We start from the raw sequence: 17,989 nt of genomic DNA, 5'->3' as shown, positions 1-17,989 counted from the left end.
GAACTGGGTCCAACCCCCTTCCCTCTGAAGGCTGGTGAGGACTGAAGTGGGTGGTCAAAGCTAACACAACCTTCCATTTCCCCCATGGGAATGCGCCACTATTATGTTAAGTTCACAGCACTGTGCAAGACACCTGCCGAAGCCTGTCCTTGTCCCTGCCGACTTACAGTCTGACAAACCACATGGGGAAAAGGTGCAGTGGGAAATGGAGAATGAGGATCAGCTTTGAACTTCAGAAACTCTCACCCAATTAGGGTTCCCAACCCTCCAGGATTGCCCTGAACTCTCTAGGGGCTTGTCTACACTACCCGCCGGATCAGTGGGCAGCAATCAATCCAGCAGGGATCATAGTATAGATGCAATAAATCAACAACTGTCAACTCCAGTACTCCACCACAACTAGCAGGGCCGCCCAGAGGATTCAGGGGGCCTGGGGTCTTCGGCAGAGGGCCCCCACCACCGAATTGCCGCCAAAGCCCCGGCACTTCAGTGGCGGGTCCAGGTGCGGAAGGACCCCCCGCTGCAGGTCTTCGGGGCACTTTGGTGGTGGGTCCAGGAATGGAAGGACCCCCCCGCCGCCAAATTGCCGCCGAAGACCCGGAGTGGAAGAAGCTCTGGGGGCCTGGGCCCCGCGAGAGTTTTCCGGGGCCCCCGGAGCAAGTGAAGGACCCCGCTCCAGGGACCCTGAAAAACTCTCGTGGGGGCCCCTGCAGGGCCCAGGGTCTGGGGCAAATTGCCCCACTTGCCCCCCCCTCTGGGCAGCCCTGACAATGAGAAGCGCAAGCGGAGTCAACGGGAGAGTGCCAGCTGTTGACCTACCGCAGTGAAGACTCTACGGTAAGTGAATCTAAGTACGTCAACTTCAGCTATGCTATTCACGTAGCTGAAGTTGCATATCTTAGATTGACCCCGTGCGGTAGTGTAGACAAGCCCTAGGAATTAAAGATTGATCTTTCATTAAAGATTGTCATGTGATGAAACCTCCAGGAATAGGTCCAACCAAAATTGACAACCCAATCACCCAATGGTCTTTAACCAACTGTGTAGGAGCATTGGTGCTGGAACTAGAGGAGTGGGGGGTGCTGCTGCACCCCTGGCTTGAAGTGGTTTCTATCAAATACAGCAGCAGTTCTCAAATTGTGGGTCAGGACCCCAAAGTGGGTCACAGCCCCATTTTAATGGGGTCACCAGGGCTGGCATTAGACTTGCTAGGGCCCCAGGGCCTAAGCCTGAGTTCCACCGCCAGAGGACAAAGCTCAAGGGCTTCAGCCCTGGGTGGTGGTGCTCAGGTTACAGGTGCCCTGCCTGGGGCTGAAACCCTTGGGCTTTGCCCCCCACTGCCTGGGGTGGTGGAGCTCAGGCAGGCTCAGGCTTCGGTCCCCCCTCCTGGGCTCGTGTAGTAATTGTTGTTGTCAGAAGGGGGTTGTGCTGCACTGAATTGGAGAACCCCTGAGCGGGTTTACAGTGGGGATGGGGCACCCCACTACACAAATTGTCCCAGCACCCCTATGTAGGGGGCTGCGGAGGTAAGTACAATAAAGCTCCTGGGGGGGGGGGGAGCTGCCCCTCTTTCCCGCGCCCCACCCCCACAAGCAGCGCCGCAGAGGAAGAGGTGGGTTCCCCTCCGCTGGGGCTGACCCAAGCCCCTTTGCCATTGCGGCAGCTGCTCTCCGCCCTGCCGTACCGGGCAGGCTCTGCCCACGCGGGTGCCTCTCCCAGGGCCCCGAGCCCGCTCTCACGCCCGGCCGCGGCAGAGCTCCCCGGGAGCTGAGGGGGGCCGGGCAGGCCCCTGTGGGGGCGAGGGGACAAGAACCCGACGCAGGTGCCTGGGCGGGGGCAGCAAGCGGCCGCTCGCCCTGGGGACTCCCCCTAGCGGGCAGCGCGCTCCCCGCACGCACCCCGCGGCAGCCCGGCCCGAGCCCCGCGGGAGAGGGCGATGGGCGGAGCGGGGGCCCTGCCCAGCCGGCTGCCGCAGACAGATCACTCGCCCGGCGCGCGGGCCGCCTGCACGGGAGGAGATGAAATTCCCCGGCTCCGTTCTCGTCTCCCTGCTCCTCTTCGTAGCCGAGACGGGCACCGCCCTGTACCTGAGCAGCACCTACCGCTCGGCGGGGGACCGCATCTGGCAGGCGCTGACCCTGCTCTTCGCCCTCCTGTCCTGCGTGCTGGTGCAGTTCAACCTGGTCTTTATCCACCGGGACCTGAGCCGGGACAGACCCCTGGTGCTGCTGCTGCACATCCTGCAGCTGGGACCCATTGTCAGGTGGGTGGCGGGCTGCTGGCCTGGGTGGGGCGAGTCCTGCCATCCCTATTTACTTCATTAAAAAGCATCACCGCGCCCTTCCAGCCACCTCCACTGCTGGCTCTCCCGGGGGGCTGCCCAGAGCGGACGAGTGCGCGAGTCCATCGAGCGGAGCTATTCCTCTCGCGCTCTGGAGAGTGGATCTTATTTTCTGCATCTTTTTCTTTTTGAGTAGGCTAGCGAGCTCTCGGCGTTGTGCACAATACACGCGTGTACAGCTGTGTGTACGTTTGCAAGGTACAGCACATATTGGTATGTGTTACATTTGCCTAGTCTTCAGATTTGTGTTTTAGATACAGCTGTGTTCCTGAGATGGAAACACAGTCGCCTTTCTGTATAAGACACACAGATACATTCTCTCTCTTTACACATCTCTGTTGTGTATATATAGATATGCGTATGTGTGCTGATAGGTACAGCCATGTTTAGCCACATGAACTAGATCTGTGCATGTTGTGTGTTTCTTTTCACAATCTACCCCTCTCCAAAACAGCCAAAACATTAGTCTGTTGTATTTCTATAGCTATTCTATCATAGGTGCTGGAACTGGAGTTGCAGGGGGAGTTCCATTATATACAGGGTTTACAGTTTGGTTCAGTGGTTCTCAGCACCTACCCACCCCCATCAAAATTGTTCCATCCTCCATGTATTCTATTGGTATGAAGCTGACTGAGGCTTCTTTGTGCTTATGCACCTGCATTAATCAAAGTAACACTAATGCTGTACAATATGCTTTAATTTATATTTTTTCAGTCTCTCAGGAACGGTCATGTTGCTGCCCTGAAAGCAAACATAGGGAAAGGGTGTGGTATTTGCTAACCTTCAGAATCCACAATCTTAACACTTAGCACTGAAGAAAATAGGTTGTGAGGTCCCCCCACAGAGGATGGAAATAAAAAAGGAAGGCCAGGTGGCAAGCAAACAGTTGTTTTCTCTCCTATACAGTGAGATCCTTACTGAGGCTATTTGTTTGGATGGAATCTAGAAGCTGTTTTCTGTTTGTACAGACAGGGCCCATTTCTCTAAAGTTGCTTGACTCTTTTTGAATGAGATAAGCAGTTTGATAGTTGTAGTGACTGGGTAAGTTATATCTTACTGCAAATTTCTGCATAGTGACATAGATCAAAATGACTTCACAGGAGCAAAGGGAAACTCCTAGAGTGGCTTAATTTACATGTTTTATGGTAATGATTCCACTCATATTGTAGTATTTATAATTCTCAAGGCTTTCACTTCTTCCAGTACATGTTCTGTTTGACAGGAGAGCTGAAAATTCCACTTGAGATATTGAGTTGAAAGTGCCCTTTTAAACAATATTAGAAAGAAGAATATTTAGATCATTTGATATAAGCCCATAACAAAATATTTGCTGTTTTTCTTTTATTTGTGTGACTCTTTACAATGTTTTTATCTGTGTAATACATGTGCACATCATTTTTCAAAAATCAACAAAAAAGAAAGACAGAAAAAGAAAAAATATTTCTGTATGGGGAATAGAAAGGGTTTCCTCAAAAATTTTAAAACTTGTTGAAAACTTTTCTGTAAATTTGGTTGATTTTTTTTTGTTTACTTGTTGATTTGATTTGTATTTTAACGAGAAACTGTCAATTTAAACTTGGCCCAAAATTTAAATTTTCTTATGCTAGATTTTCTAAAACCTAAAACCAATAGAAATATTTCCACAATTAAAAAAATTGTCAATGAAATCAAAGTGAAAATGACTATGAACAGAAACTAATCTGACTTCATCCATTTTCATTCCCTAAGCTAAGAGATATGCAAAACAAAAAAAAGCTTAAACAGTGACATGTAAATCAAAATTTTAAAAATTCTTTGGGTGAAATCTTGACCCTATTGAAGTCAATGGGAATTTTGCTATTGACTTCAAAGGGGTAAGGATTCCTCCCCCGTCTTTTAATCATCTTTAAGTGTTTTAATAATATAGCTAAAGAAATGTTTGTTTACAACATGTGAGTCTTAAATTATATTATGTGGTATGCATTCTGTGATGTGTCATCAACACCAAAATGCAAGTAATTAGCATGGACCTATAGAAATATTGTCCTTTCCATGGAGGTTGCAGTGTTCATATACGTCATCATTGCTACACTTTGGAACTAGATCACCAGTTTAAAGACAATCTAGAAATTTTGCAGCATGCTTTTATCATATATTTCATCATTTACATAGAACAAATTGATAACCTCTACATTCTCTAGAGTAGGGGTCGGCAACCTTTCAGAAGTGGTGTGCCGAGTCTTCATTTATTCACTCTAATTTAAGGTTTCACGTGCCAGTCATACATTTTAACGTTTTTAGAAGGTCTCTCTCTATAAGTCTATAGTATATAATTAAACTATTGTTGTATGTAAAGTAAACAAGGTTTTTAAAATGTTTAAGAAGCTTCATTTAAAATTAAATTAAAATGCAGATTTTATCAATTTAGTGCAGTGGTTTTTAACCAGGGGTGGCTCCAGGCACTAGCACACCAAGCGCGTGCCTGGAGCGGCCTGCCAGTCGCCATGAGGGCAGCAATCCAGCTGCCTTCGGCAGCATGCCTGCAGGAGTTCTGCTGGTCCCGCGGCTTCGGCGGCGGGTATGCCGAAGGCGCGGGACGGCGGACCTCCCGCAGGCATGCCGCCAAATCCGCGTTACCAGTGAACCTCCCACAGGCATGCCGCTGAAGGCTGCCTCACTGCCGTGCTTGGGGCGGCAAAATACATAGAGCCGCCCCTGTTCTTAACCTGGGGTGCACGCACCCCCTGGGGGTGCAAGATGCCCTTTCTGGGGGTGCGAGACATGTGAGTTTTTTTAGAAGCTGGGGGCGGCTGCAGAGCACTGGGCCCAGGCCAGGAGCAGAGCCCTGGGCTGGCTTCCGGTATCCCAGGCCAGCAGCGGGCAGAGCAGGGCCAGAGGCCCAGACCCCGGCTGGCAGGGCGCCAGGCAGCTGGAACCCCAGACCCGGAGCGAGGTGAGCGGGGCCGGCGGCTGGTATCCTAGGCCAGCAGCAGGCTGAGCAGGGCCGATGGCCGGGACTCCGGCTGGCAAGGGGCCGGCAGCTGGAACCCCAGACCAGCAACGGGCTGAGCGGGGTGGGGACAGAACCCCAGACTGGCAGCGGGCTGAGCAGGGTGGCGGACAGAGCCCCAGACCTGCAGCAGCTCACCCACTGCCGGTCTGGGGTTCCGTCAGCTCCTGCCAGCTGGGGTCCCAGCCACCGGCCCCACGCAGCCTGCTGCCGGCTGGGGGTTCCAGCAAGGGGCCAGTGGCCGGAACTCCAGACTGTCAGCGGGCTGAGCGGGGCCGGTGGCTAGAACTGCAGACCAGCAGTGGGCTGAGCGGCTCAGCCTGCTGCTGATCTGGAGTTCCGTCCGCCAGCTCCTGCTAGCCGGGGTCCCGGCCACCGGCCCCGCTCAGCCTGCTGCTGGCCAAGGGTTCCGTTTACCCAGGCAGGCAGCGGGCTGAGCGGGGCCGGCGGCCGGAACCCCAGCTGGCAGCAGCATGCCAGTAAAAATCAGCTCGCATGCCACCTTTAGCACACGTGTCACAGGTTGCCAACCCCTGCTCTAGAGACATGGTATTTTCACTCATTATCAGGGATGAAAGTAACGCCAAAGACTTACCAGTACGGGGGCCAGCTCCAGCCCCCGGAAGGGGTGGGGCCTCGGGCAGAAGGGGCAGGGCTGGGGTAAGCATCCCCCAGCCAGCTCTTCCATGCTGCCTGGCCCGCGCTGTCTGGGGCTCCTGTGGTGATTTAAAGGGCTCAGGGTTCCGGCTGCTACTGCGGCAGCCGGAGCCCCAGGCCTTTTAAATCACTGGCCCCAGGGCAGCTGCTCCTTTTGTGCCCCCTGTCGGGGGGGAAGGGAAGGGGGAAAAGGGGCAACGACATTAAAGGGGCAGCAGCGCTTTAAACTCAGCTGGGTATGGGCCGGTACTGGTGGACACTTTTTACCAGTACGCCGTACCGACCCGTACCAGCTCACTTTCACCCCTGCTCATTATTATTAACAAAAACAATAATATACTCATTTCATTTATGAAATTCCCTCTGTATCAACAGTACTAAGGACACTGTAAAACAGAATAAAAATAAAAGCTCAGTAAAACAACATTCTCTTTATGTTCAAAGAAATATAATTAATCAAGGGATCCAATAGAGAAAGTATGTGTGGGAGGAGAGGGGTTAGAATAAGGAAGCTAATATGATAAATATGGTAATAAGTTCAAAGTGTTTTTCTGCCTTGCTTCCCCCAACCACACTTGCTCAAATCCTAGTTTTGTCCAGTGGAGCAGGGAACAGACCTCTTTAAGACTATTTGGAAGCGTTGATCTACTGTGTAAATGGTGAAGGGGTAGAGCAGCACCCTCTTCCTGAATACTAACTGCATCATTACACCCCCTAGTCTGCACAGTAGAGTCTGTGTCCACCTCAGGAGCAGGTCACGCATAGACTTTAAGATCATAAGGGATCATCATGATAGTCTAGTCTGACCTCCTGCACATTGCAGGCCACAGAACCTCACCCACCCACCCCCTAGCCTCTGGCTGGGTTACTGAAGTCCTCAAATCATGGTTTAAAGACTTCAAATTACAGAGAATTCACCATTTACACTAGTTTAAACCTGCAAGTGACCCATGCCCCATGCTGCAGAGGAAGGCGAACAACCCCCAAGGGTCTCTGCCAATCTGTTCCAGAACTTCACTCCTCTGATGGTTAGAAACCTTTGTCTAATTTCAAGTTTCTTTGCATGGCAGAGTGATCTGCTGCCTTGTTTTAGAAGAGGTGTTTTTTCCAGCTCTCTCTCTAGGAATTTACAAACTGAATAGTATAAATACTGTCAAATTCAAGGGTCGAATTGGGATAGAAAAAAAAAAGTAGAGGTACTCTTCCAAGGGTTTGTCTCCACTTACTGTGGACCGATGCTGTGACGATCAATCTACTGGGGGTCAATTTAGTGGGTCTAGTAAAGACCCAATAAATCGACCGCCGATTGCTCTTCCGTCGATTCCAATACTCCAGTGGAATGAGAAGCATAAGGTAAGTTGACGGGAGAAACCTAGTGCGGTTTAGACACCGTAATAAGTCAACCTAAAGTATGTTGACTCCAGCTACATTATTCACGAAGCCGGAGTTGCATAACTTAGGTCGACTTAACCCCGTAGTGTAGACCTGCCCCAAGTTCTGCTCCAGGACCAAGCTGTGCCCATTTGAGAAGTCAAAATGAGACGCCACTCTCACTAGCTCACGCTGACGTACAGCATATGATAATGTGTGCTCTGCTGGGCACTTTAAGTTTGGCTCACTGGCTGACGCCCAGTTCACATTTTGAAGGTTTTCTTTGTAATCATAAAGGTTAGAGATTTACTTTCCTTCTTTTATTTATTTATTTATTTCCACATGAAAGCTCAGATGCTGGAGCACAAGATGGCAGCCACCTGGAAAAAATACTGGCTTGCCAAGCTACAATGTCTAGCCCTGTTTGGTTCCTGCAGATGACAGAATAAGTATATTTTATAAGCCTGCTTCTTGTATCATCCTCAGTACCACCTATATTAGCTAGACATTTGCTGTCACAAAATTAATTACAACAGGGACATCATATAGCTAGCAGCCTTCCTGTTCATGGAGAGAATGTTTGTGCTATGAAAGAGCATATCACTTACCTTTTGCCAATTTTAATTTTCCCCTCTGTAATAGGAATAGTTTCTCTATAAGCACTCAACGTGATTTGTAGAGTGATATTGCCAATATCACCCAGTGACCTGACTCCGGTCTTTGAGATATAGGCAAGTCTGAGAAAGGAGACATTTCAATGTAATTGGCTGGAACGAAGTGACTGCAAGACACTGTCTGGGATTTCTGTGGCTCTTCAGGTTGATGCCATGCTTTGTGAATGCAGTTATTCCTTTGAATGCTTGGAAAAGGTACTTACACTTATTTAGAATTTTCTTTTTTGAAATGGAGACACTTTCTAAATTGAAGGAGACTATAAAAGCAAAGTGACTTAAAAGCATTTCAATGGAACGTTTAATGTTCTTTTCTGGACAAAACCTCAAATTGCACTTTGGCCAAGTAAAATCTCATCCAACTAACTGATTGTCTCTTTGTTCTGTGTTTGTACAGACCACAGCATAATGGTACACGACTAGTGCTCCTATGTACTATCGCAATACAGATAATTAGTAATTAGAGCTATCACTCTGGGATTCATGAAATTCTCCCTTTATTATTTGTACCATAGTCATCAACTCTCCCAAACATTGCCACAGGTGGCACCCAAGAGAAAAGGGACTAGATCCACAAAGGGGTCTTAAGCTGAACATTACAATGTCTAAATGTTAGGCAGCATGCTACCTAGTAGAATCAATAGCCCATAGTAAAGTCCTCAGGCTCTCTATACATCACAAGCAGAAGAGTGTTAAGCACCTAAGAATGGGATCTGCAGAAGCTAGTGTAAGCGGGGGAATGGTCCCGCTATTGTGGGGAACTTTCCTGGCTTCTGCACTACCCTGGTGAAATGGGCTAGCAGAAGGATCTGAGTCCTTGCTCCCACTTCCTTTACCCAGAGGCCTCCCTGCCCTCAAGGACTCCCCTTCCACTCTCCTGTCTGGCAGAGTCCTCGTAAGCCCAACAAAGCTGGGCCCAGGATTCCTGGGGGGCTCGACCCCCAACCTTGCTGTGGTCAGCTATGTCAGGGGCTAGGATGTCCCCACTCCGGGGTGCTCTCTCTGCACTGGATGCTTTCCTGACCCACTGATCATTACATACGATTTAAAGCAATACAGTTTATGTAATTAACAATTAGTTTACAAAGGAATAAGGAAAAATGGGAAAGGTTAAAGGAAACACATCACCCTGCTCTGTGGCAGGGAACATCACAAACAGTGTCTCTTGAACGTCAGGGCAGGTCACAGTCTGTTTCTTGTAGGTCCCAGGCCTCCTTCTCAGGCTCTGGCTGTGCTGCAGAGATGCTGTGGGTCGGACACTTGCTCTGGCGGTGTCCACACGCTCTCAGGCTCTAGGTGGCAGGACCCTTCTTCCCAGCGTCGCCCCCGCCCTGTCAGGGTTACGACCCCCCTCCAAGTCTGGCGTGCAGAGCCTCTTGGCTGAGGCGTCTCCCTGTGCTGGGCCCACTGCCCAGGGTCCCCCTGGCTCTCCCCAGCTGCTCACCGCACCCAGCTCCGGACTGCTCCACTCTGCCTCAGCACGGCTGCTCTGCCTCCAGCTCCCTGGGCTGCCTCTCTGCCCCATCTGTCTCTGGTTGCTGCAGCTCTGCTCCCAGGACAGGTCTGCTCTGCAGGCTTCTTCTGTGACTCTGCTCCCAGCTCTGACCTGCTTCCTGGCTGCTTGTCTGGCCCCTCTGGCTCTAGTTGCTGCAGCTCTGCTCCCAGGGCAGCTCTGCTCTCTCTGGGCTGTGCTCTGGCTTTGGGGCTGCAGCTCTGCTTCCAGCAGCTCAGCTCTGGCCCCTGCTCTCTCCTTAGCTTGGCCCCACTCTGTCTGACCCAGGCAATTCCAGCTCACACGGAGGACGGGACCCCCCCGACCTCCTGACTCCTTGATTAGCCTGCAGTCTAAGGATTGCAGTAATGCTCTCTCAGGGGTGAGGTTTAGAGATCAATTGCATTTTATTAGAGAAAAGGTACCATTAATGCTTTAGTGGTGGTACACAGAAGCACACCAGGTATGGACAGTCTGGTTCAGAGCATTTGCTGTCATGTGTTGCCTTAGTTGTGGTTCTGATAGGGAAACAGCGTACCAGTTTATTTAAAAACAAGACTCCTAACCCCACCGCTGTCCCTGCGAATTAGAGAAAATCCCAACACAACCCAGATAGGTGAAGTTTTAGTTTGCTTCTTTGAGTATTCTTGGTCTACCTGACCAGCAGGCACTCTTCAAAAGCCTAAACTCTTCTACAGTTTATTGTTAAAATGTTTTATTTGGGACAATGGTGCGTTCTCAGTCATGGATTGTTTTTTAAAAACATACAGACTTTCCAATCAGCTTCTAGCTCCAACAGACATTACTCTCTGGAGCAGCCCACTGGAATATTAATATTAATATAGTCATAGTTTGCTCACCAACAGAAGTCCCTTCCTATCTTACTGTTGACAGGGCTCAAGGGAGGAGAGGCGTCATCACTAGGATAATCTGAGCTCTTCAGTGTATTTTCTAACTGGTCATTTCAAGTCATTTGTCTAAAAAAAAGCTAAAAATGGCTGAGAATTTAAAAACTGGATGGTAACAGCCCACAAATTCAGTGATGATTCAACCTGGTGATGACCCATGGCTACTGTACTATGGGAAGTATAAGTGAGGGTGGGCAAATAAGTATGTGGTGCTGAGAAAGTAGTGTTACATTGTGTGCTTGGCAATTGAGGAGTAAATGCTGTAGTGAGGGGCTATATGTGTTCGAGGGCTTTTGTGGGTCCTGGTTGTGTTGTTGGTGGGTGATTTTGAAGAACGGTGGCAGTTGGGCCAGGTAATCCATCATCTGTGCAGTCTCCCTCACACAACCAATGAAATTGTTGCATACAAATTAGCTATAGAGTAAGGGTGGTGATTGGTTGAGTTACCTGAGATTGCACAATGGTCTAGGATTCTTGGAATGGCATAGATACATGTCTTATTGTAGCTGAAAGCCCGTGCTGTTGCATAGGTATAATTCATAAAGTCAAAATGGCTGAGACCTTTAAAAATTATATGTTAACAGACCACAAATCCTAGTGATTATTCAGACTGGTGATATTCTTAACAAAAAGAACTCTCCACTATGCTTGTCGCTATTTCCATTGCTTCACACTGACTCTCAGATATTCTAAGCCTGAGTGACATGCAGACAGAGTGACAATCCTAGAATTTTATTATAGGTAAGGCTACGTTTATGTCATGGAGGTCATGGAAGTTACGGAATCCACGATTTCCAGAGACCTCCATGACATTCTCTGCTTCAGCCCCAGGGGCTGCGGGACTTTGGCGCTGGCAGCCAGTGAGGCCCTGGCAGGGTTCCAGCGACAAGCAACAGCAGCGACACGTGACCGGGGTGGGGTCACCTGCAAAGTTCCAGCAATAGGTGACAGACTCCTGAGGGAGCCCTCCTCAGGGTTCCAGCTACAGGCAACAGCCTCGTGTGGGAAGAGGGGGATGCCTTGGGTGAACGGCTGGGGTCCCGTTTTCTCTTGGGAAATATGGTCACCCTGCAGCTCCCAGCCACTGTAGGCGGAGGGGGAATCCTGCAGCTCCCAGCCACCACAGTTGTGGGGGAAAGCAGCATGGAGCCGCAGCAGCAAAAGTCACAGACAGGTCACGGCTTTCATGAATGCTTGTTTATTGCCCGTGACCGGTCCATGACTTTTACTGAAAATAACCATGACAAAATCTTAGCCTTAATTATAGATACTGAATTGTAATAGTAGTAATCTCCATTGGCTGTGGGATGTTCTGGTCAGATAATGCACCTGGCTGGCTGTCATGGCTCCTTGCTTTCAGGTTGGGATATATAATTCCCCATCACAAATCTAGAACTCAGATGACAGTTACTTATAATTTGGGTCATTAATACAAATCAAAGGCTTGATCCTGAAAACGCTTACCCCGGTGAGTAGATTCATGGATATTAATGTCACTTCAAGAGGACAACTCACCATTATGAGTAGGGCCCTACCAAATTCACGGTCTATTTTGGTCAATTTCATGGTCATAGGATTTTAAAAATCGTAAATTTCATGATTTCAGCTATTTAAATCTGAAATTTCATGGTGGTGTAATTGTAGGGTCCTGACCCAAAAAGGAGTTGTGGAGCGGCGTGTTGCAAGGTTATTATATGGGGGGTTGCAGTATTGCTACCCTTACTGCCTTCAGTGCTGGGCAGCTGGAGAGCAATGGTACTGGCCAGGTGCTAAACTCTGGTATGGTAATGCCACCCTTACTTCTGTGCTGCTGCTGGCGGGGCGCTGCCTTCAGAGCTGGGCGCCCGGCCAACAGCCGCTGTTCTCTGGCGACCCAGTTCTGAAGGCAGCACAGAATTAAGGATGGCAGTACTGTGGCCCCCTAAAATAACCTTGCGATTCCCCCCTCACCCCCACAGCTCCCTTTTGGGTCAGGACCTCCAATTGGAGAAATGCTGGTCTCCCCTGTGAAATCTGCATAGTATGCAGTGGTTCTCAAACTTTTTTTTTTCGCGGACCACTTGAAAATTGCTGAGGGTCTCGGCGGACCACTTAATGATCTTTCCAAATGTTGTTTTATCCGAAGTGCTTTACAATAGTTAGCTAATGGTACAAAGTGCTATATAAAAAAACCCTTAATAATAATTAACTATTTTTGTTCTACAAATAAAAGCGCACATATTTTAATACACCTCTACCCTGATATAACACGACCCAATATAAAATGAATTCGGATATAACATGGTAAAGCAGTGCTCCGGGGGTTGGGAGGCTGCGCACTCCAGCAGATCAAAGCAAGTTCGATATAATGCGGTTTCACCTATAACACAGTAAGATTTTTTGGCTCCCGAGGATAGTGTTATATCAGGGTAGAGATGTATCAGTAGTCTTACCTCTCTAATGTGATGGATGTGCCCTCTCTTCCCCGCCACGGCAGCCCCTGAGCTGGGACTGGGAAGGAGGGGGCGTCTCTCCCTCACCACAGCAGCCACAGCAGCCACAGAGCTGAGACTGGGAAGGAGGGCTGTCTCTCCCCAGCAGCCGCAGCCCTGGAGCAGGCTTTCTCTGGCCGCCACAGCTCTGCATATTCCAAATTCCCGCCAGTGGCGTAGCCAGGATCCAAGAGCAGGGGGAGCAAACATAAAAAAGGCGCCCCCCTTGGCTCCTCTTCCAGCCGTTCCGCGCCCCTCCCTTGGCTGGCTCCTCCGGCTGTGCCGTCCCCCACATTGGCTGCCGGCCTCCATGCTGCACCCCCCTTGCTCCTCCGGCCACGGCTGCCGGCAATGCTGTGGGCCGCCCCGCTGTTCCCCCCCTCGCTTCTCCGGCCACGGCTGCGGGCCGCCCTGTTGCGCCCCCCCTCGCTACCCTGGCCACAGCCGCTGGCCGCCCTGTGCGGGCCTCCCTGCTGCGCCCCCCCTCGCTCCTCCGGCCGCAGTTGCCAGCCACGCTGTGCGGGCCACCATGCTGCGCCTCCCCCCTCACTCTGCCTCCTCCGGCCGTGCCCCCCCATTGGCTGCCGGCCGTGCTGCGGGCTGCTTCCCCTGCACCCCATTAGCTACGCTACTGATTCCCACCACCCCCTCTTTCACCCAACTGCCTTCTCTCACCTTCTTCCTATTCCCCCCAAGGCCACCACCTCACCTTACATGTTCATCTTCTCCAGGGATCCAGGCATCTAATTAGGTGGGTTGGCCCTTCATTCTTTTGTGTACGGCCACCCAGGCGCACATCTTAGAGGGAACTGTCCGCTGGCCACCTGAATGGAGCTCGTGGACCACTGGTGATCCGCGGACCACAGTTTGAGAACCTCTGGTATAGGGTAAAAGCACACAAAAGACCAGATTTCACGGTTTGAATGCATTTTTCATGGATGTGAAATTGGTAGAGCCCTAGTCGTAACACAGTAAAGTTGGGAAATTAATTGGTTATCAGAGAGCAGGGCACACAGTATTAGCAATTGTGAAAATTGCTTAGAATGTTGATAAGACTATTGGAAGACCCTTGATTTTTTCCTATCACTCTTATCTGTTGATTTACTTCCAGGTGTGTGGAGGTCTTTTACATTTACTTTCATGCGGGGAGATTTGAAGAGCCTTATGTCAGCATCACCAAGAAGAGGCAGATGCCTAAAGATGGACATTCAGAAGAAGTTGAGAAGGAAGTGGGCCAGGCTGAAGGCAAACTGTTTACACATAGATCTGCATTCAGCAGGGCATCTGTGATCCAGGCTTTCCTCGGCTCAGCGCCTCAGCTGACACTTCAGCTGTATATATGTGTCCTGCAGCAGGAGATCACGGCAGCTAGAAGTATGTATAGTTTGTGTCCAGTCTATATATTGGTGGAGTGAGAGTTGGAGGGTCAGAGGTTACTCTCTGCTGAGCTGCTTTCCTTTGCCTCAGCTGGAGGAACAGGTTTGAAACAACTTCATTTGCTGGGCACATTCCAGTGGGTTTCAGCCAGCTGTTACTTTGTACTGCACCCAGGTTCTCCTCTACCCCATCAAATTTTGATTTAAAGCACTTATTGTGGCATCTTTTGAGTTCTGTATAAAAAGCAATCTTGTAGATCATGGCATGAGAAGGAGACAGCTTATCCAGGAGACAGAGGAACTGAGCTATATTTAAGGAGAAAAAAATTGCCCTGTGTTCCCCATTAAACACTTGGCCTGGGTATATGGTAGAGCATAATTTCTCCATGCTGGAACAAAGAACTACTACTTTAAGAAATAAAATAAAATACATACAGAGAAACCTTAAAGGATTTCTTCTTCCTTGGCTGTTGCCAAGGTAGCCCTTGCTTCTGCTGTGGCACCAGAAGGACATGGGCCTGTGCTTCCCCAGCTGACGTTCTCTAAGGCCCAGTTATCAATCAGGTAAGAAGAGGAAGGATTTGATCAGCTCAGTGAGCTTTAGGTAGCTGCCTCAGCAAAGGTGCTTCCCTGCCAGATTACTGAATGGGTCCTTTGGCTGAGAAGCCCAGGCAGGCTACGCACCTTTGTTGGTTTCGCAGCTGGGGAAGCCTCGAGAAGAGCCCCATGTAACAACTTATCTAAATATTGTACTTTAGCTGCAACTTGGGGAGAGGGCAGGTATGCACATGCAGGTTCTGGCTCACTAGTGAGGACAGTTATGATGGTGGCAGCTGTCATCTCACTCAGGGCCGCCCCTAGCTATTTTGGTGCCCTATGCAGCCCCCCGTGGGGGGGCTGTGTGGGGCCCCAGGCTCCCGTGCGGGGGAGCTGGTCCCAGGCCTCCGTGGAGGGGGAGGGGGGGATACTGTGTGGGGCCCCGCCCCAGGCCTCCGCGGAAGGGGGGGTCTGGCCCCAGGTCTCCGGGGCAGACAGCGGGAGGGGGGCTGGCCTCTTCCTGCAGGAAGTGGAGTGACCCAGACCCAGCCTGCTCTGCTCCCCTGGCTCCCAGGCTTGGGGGGAGGGGGAACCACCCCCCAGCACTCACCGGTGGCGCAGCTGGGAGCCAGGGGAGCGGAGCAGGTTGGGGCCGGGTCGCTCTACTTACTGGTGAGTGCAGGCCCAACTGCTTCTGGAGTCCTCAGGGGAGTGGGGGCAGGGCTGGACTGGTGTGGAGTGGAGCAGAGCAGGCTGGGTCTGGGAGCCCTGGGGAAGAGCCGGAGCAGAGGCTGGAGCAGCGCGCAGCTGTACAGGACACCAGGAAATGTGGTGCCCCAAATTTCCTGGTGCCCTACACAGCTGCGTACTTTGCATGTCGGTAAGGACGGCCCTGATCTCACTGACTCATTAAGTATGAAACGTAGGTCTAAATTGATGGTCAGAGAGGCAGATGATTGTGCCCCACTGACGATCAACTGACCCCTTGTCGTTTTTATTACACTTCTCACCTGTGCTGCATGACAGCATGCAACCAATGTGGTCTGTCGACTGAGCTGAAGTATTCATTTTAGATGTAATGGGCACTTCCCCCATCACACTGTATGCTCCTTGTATCACCTTGCACAGAAAACAAGTAGGTGGAGCTAACTGTAGACCAGGACCTCCCATATAGCAGGTGTGCTGATGCTGCTGACAAAAGATGCTAAAAAAAAATTCAAGTCATAGTCTCTGCGTCCAGCAAAGCTGTGTTTCTACGACCCCATGCACACACCTTTGCATTCTTTAGCAATACAACAGTGCTGATTTAGAGGTGATGCACCCTAGTTAGAAGGCGCAGCTCAGCATGCAAAGAGATTGAAAGAGTGAAATTTAGACTGATCAGGTTATGGCCAGGTGTACGGCAAGCACACAGCATACAGGCTTTCCACACATATCTGTCAAAGTACCTCACTGCTGACTGGCAGCAGCCTTCTTTTCCATGTTGAGATATACACACTGCATTTTTTTGACATTATGACATAGTGAAATGGTCACAAGAGACTGGACTAAGATCACTGAACAAATTACTTATTCAAAGCTAGTCAATTAGCCTTTGGCAATGGTACTTTTTAAACAGCCAAAATGAAGTTTCCTTTTCCAGGCCTCTCAAAAGCAATGGATTTACTTGTACCAGGGAACTGGGTTTTCACAGTGCAATGTCCATTACCAGCATGAATGCATCTAAAGCAGCTGGCACTAAGGAATTAATCAGCATATAGTGATATTATGTCATCTTAAGCAGCTGCCAGCTTTATTTTTAAAGGCACCCAAAGTGCTTATTTAGGCACATAGCTGTGTAGATTATTGAAAGACAAAGCATTGCTCTGGCTACTTCATTGTGCCTGACAGCTAAGATGAATTAATCACGTGCAGGGTGAACCATGGCATGGGGATGAGAACAGAATAGAAGTACCCTGCATTGAGCAACGTAATTAGCACTTGGGCTCCAAGTGCTGATCTGCAGATGGCGTTTACTTCAGAAAGGTCATCTGGGTTGTTTTTCCCCCGCTAGTACTGTTGGCTGCTAGTCGCTGTCACCAAGAAGAAAGGCTCTGTCTCGGGTCATTAGGATTGATAGAGAATAACAAATACAATGGCAATTGGTACGTTCACCAAAACCAAACACTCAAGAAACTTCACAGAGTTCTAAATCACAGATTCATAAGCAAATACCTCCACTCAGGCAAAGACAGCAGCTACCAAGCATGCCACATCCTCTCCCTCCATGCCTGGCTTGGAGCAGCCTAGAGCAGATAAGTGTCACTATATAATACTGAATGAAAGGGACCGACTGATTACTTGGAAAGCATTGCACCTGCAGTCTTCACAGACAGTGATCCTTCCTTCAGACATTTGGGTTTTATTTCTTTGTAACTTTCAAATCTGAACTTAAACCCGTTTTAAACAGGAGGCTGAAAGTTGGCCAGAGTGCATTTGTTTAGTCTGTGAATTAATGCATGTTGCCATGGGTGCCTCTTCTCATAAGCTGAAGTACTGAGGAGGACCTAAATCAAGGACAAGAAGGACTTTCTTATACCGAGAGTTAAATGCGGTGCTATTTATCTGCTCACAGCTTATTTGTGTTGAAATTGTTTGGATGAATGTAGTACTTGTGAAAGGTACCACAGACACTTGGGCGATGGTGTGAATGTGGGGGTACCATGGTCTAGGGGTTAGAACAGGGGGTTAGGAATCAGGAGGCTTCCGTTCTGTGCTTCTCTGCTGCTGATTTGCTGTGTGTCCTTGGGCAAATCATGGAATGTCTCTCGTCTCAGTTGCTTCCTCACTTGTACAATACTTACCCACATTTAGAAAGTGCTTTGAGAACTCAAATAAAGCTTCATGAATTAGTCACAGAAAGGCTCATGGCACAGGCTGTAGCGCATCAAGGTTCTCCACACCACATCACTCCACTAATTCTCCATGCCCCAGTCCTTGGTCTCCTTGTGTAGACTGTCATCAACAGAGTTAAAATAACCTTCAATTACTGTATACTTTGACAGGATCATCTCTTAACTCCCTTACCCTAGGAAATGGATGGATTTCCTGCTGTTATAGCAGCTTCTTTTGAAAAAGATTTTGTTAAAGAAGGTGGTAATTGTGACTATAACTCTTATGAAAAGAGGCAGTATCTG

At 49.6% G+C, this 17,989-nt stretch overlaps 1 protein-coding gene across 1 annotated transcript in view; it reads left to right on the top strand.

Moving 5' to 3' along the window:
- The first annotated feature begins 1,914 nt into the window (after positions 1-1,914).
- The window catches only part of XK (X-linked Kx blood group antigen, Kell and VPS13A binding protein), a 29,401-nt gene continuing 13,326 nt past the window's right edge, over positions 1,915-17,989 (top strand). The window contains exons 1-2 of the mRNA XM_054005902.1: positions 1,915-2,263; positions 14,012-14,274. Of these exons, the coding sequence (XP_053861877.1) occupies positions 2,019-2,263; positions 14,012-14,274 (508 nt within the window). The 5' untranslated portion in view covers positions 1,915-2,018. The remainder of the gene's footprint in view (positions 2,264-14,011; positions 14,275-17,989) is intronic.

The sequence above is a fragment of the Malaclemys terrapin genome, chromosome 1, assembly GCF_027887155.1.
Source record: "Malaclemys terrapin pileata isolate rMalTer1 chromosome 1, rMalTer1.hap1, whole genome shotgun sequence".
Lineage (NCBI taxonomy): Eukaryota > Metazoa > Chordata > Testudines > Emydidae > Malaclemys > Malaclemys terrapin.
The sequence above is the reverse complement of the archived record's forward strand: the minus strand, read 5'-3'. Positions and strand labels throughout refer to the sequence as shown.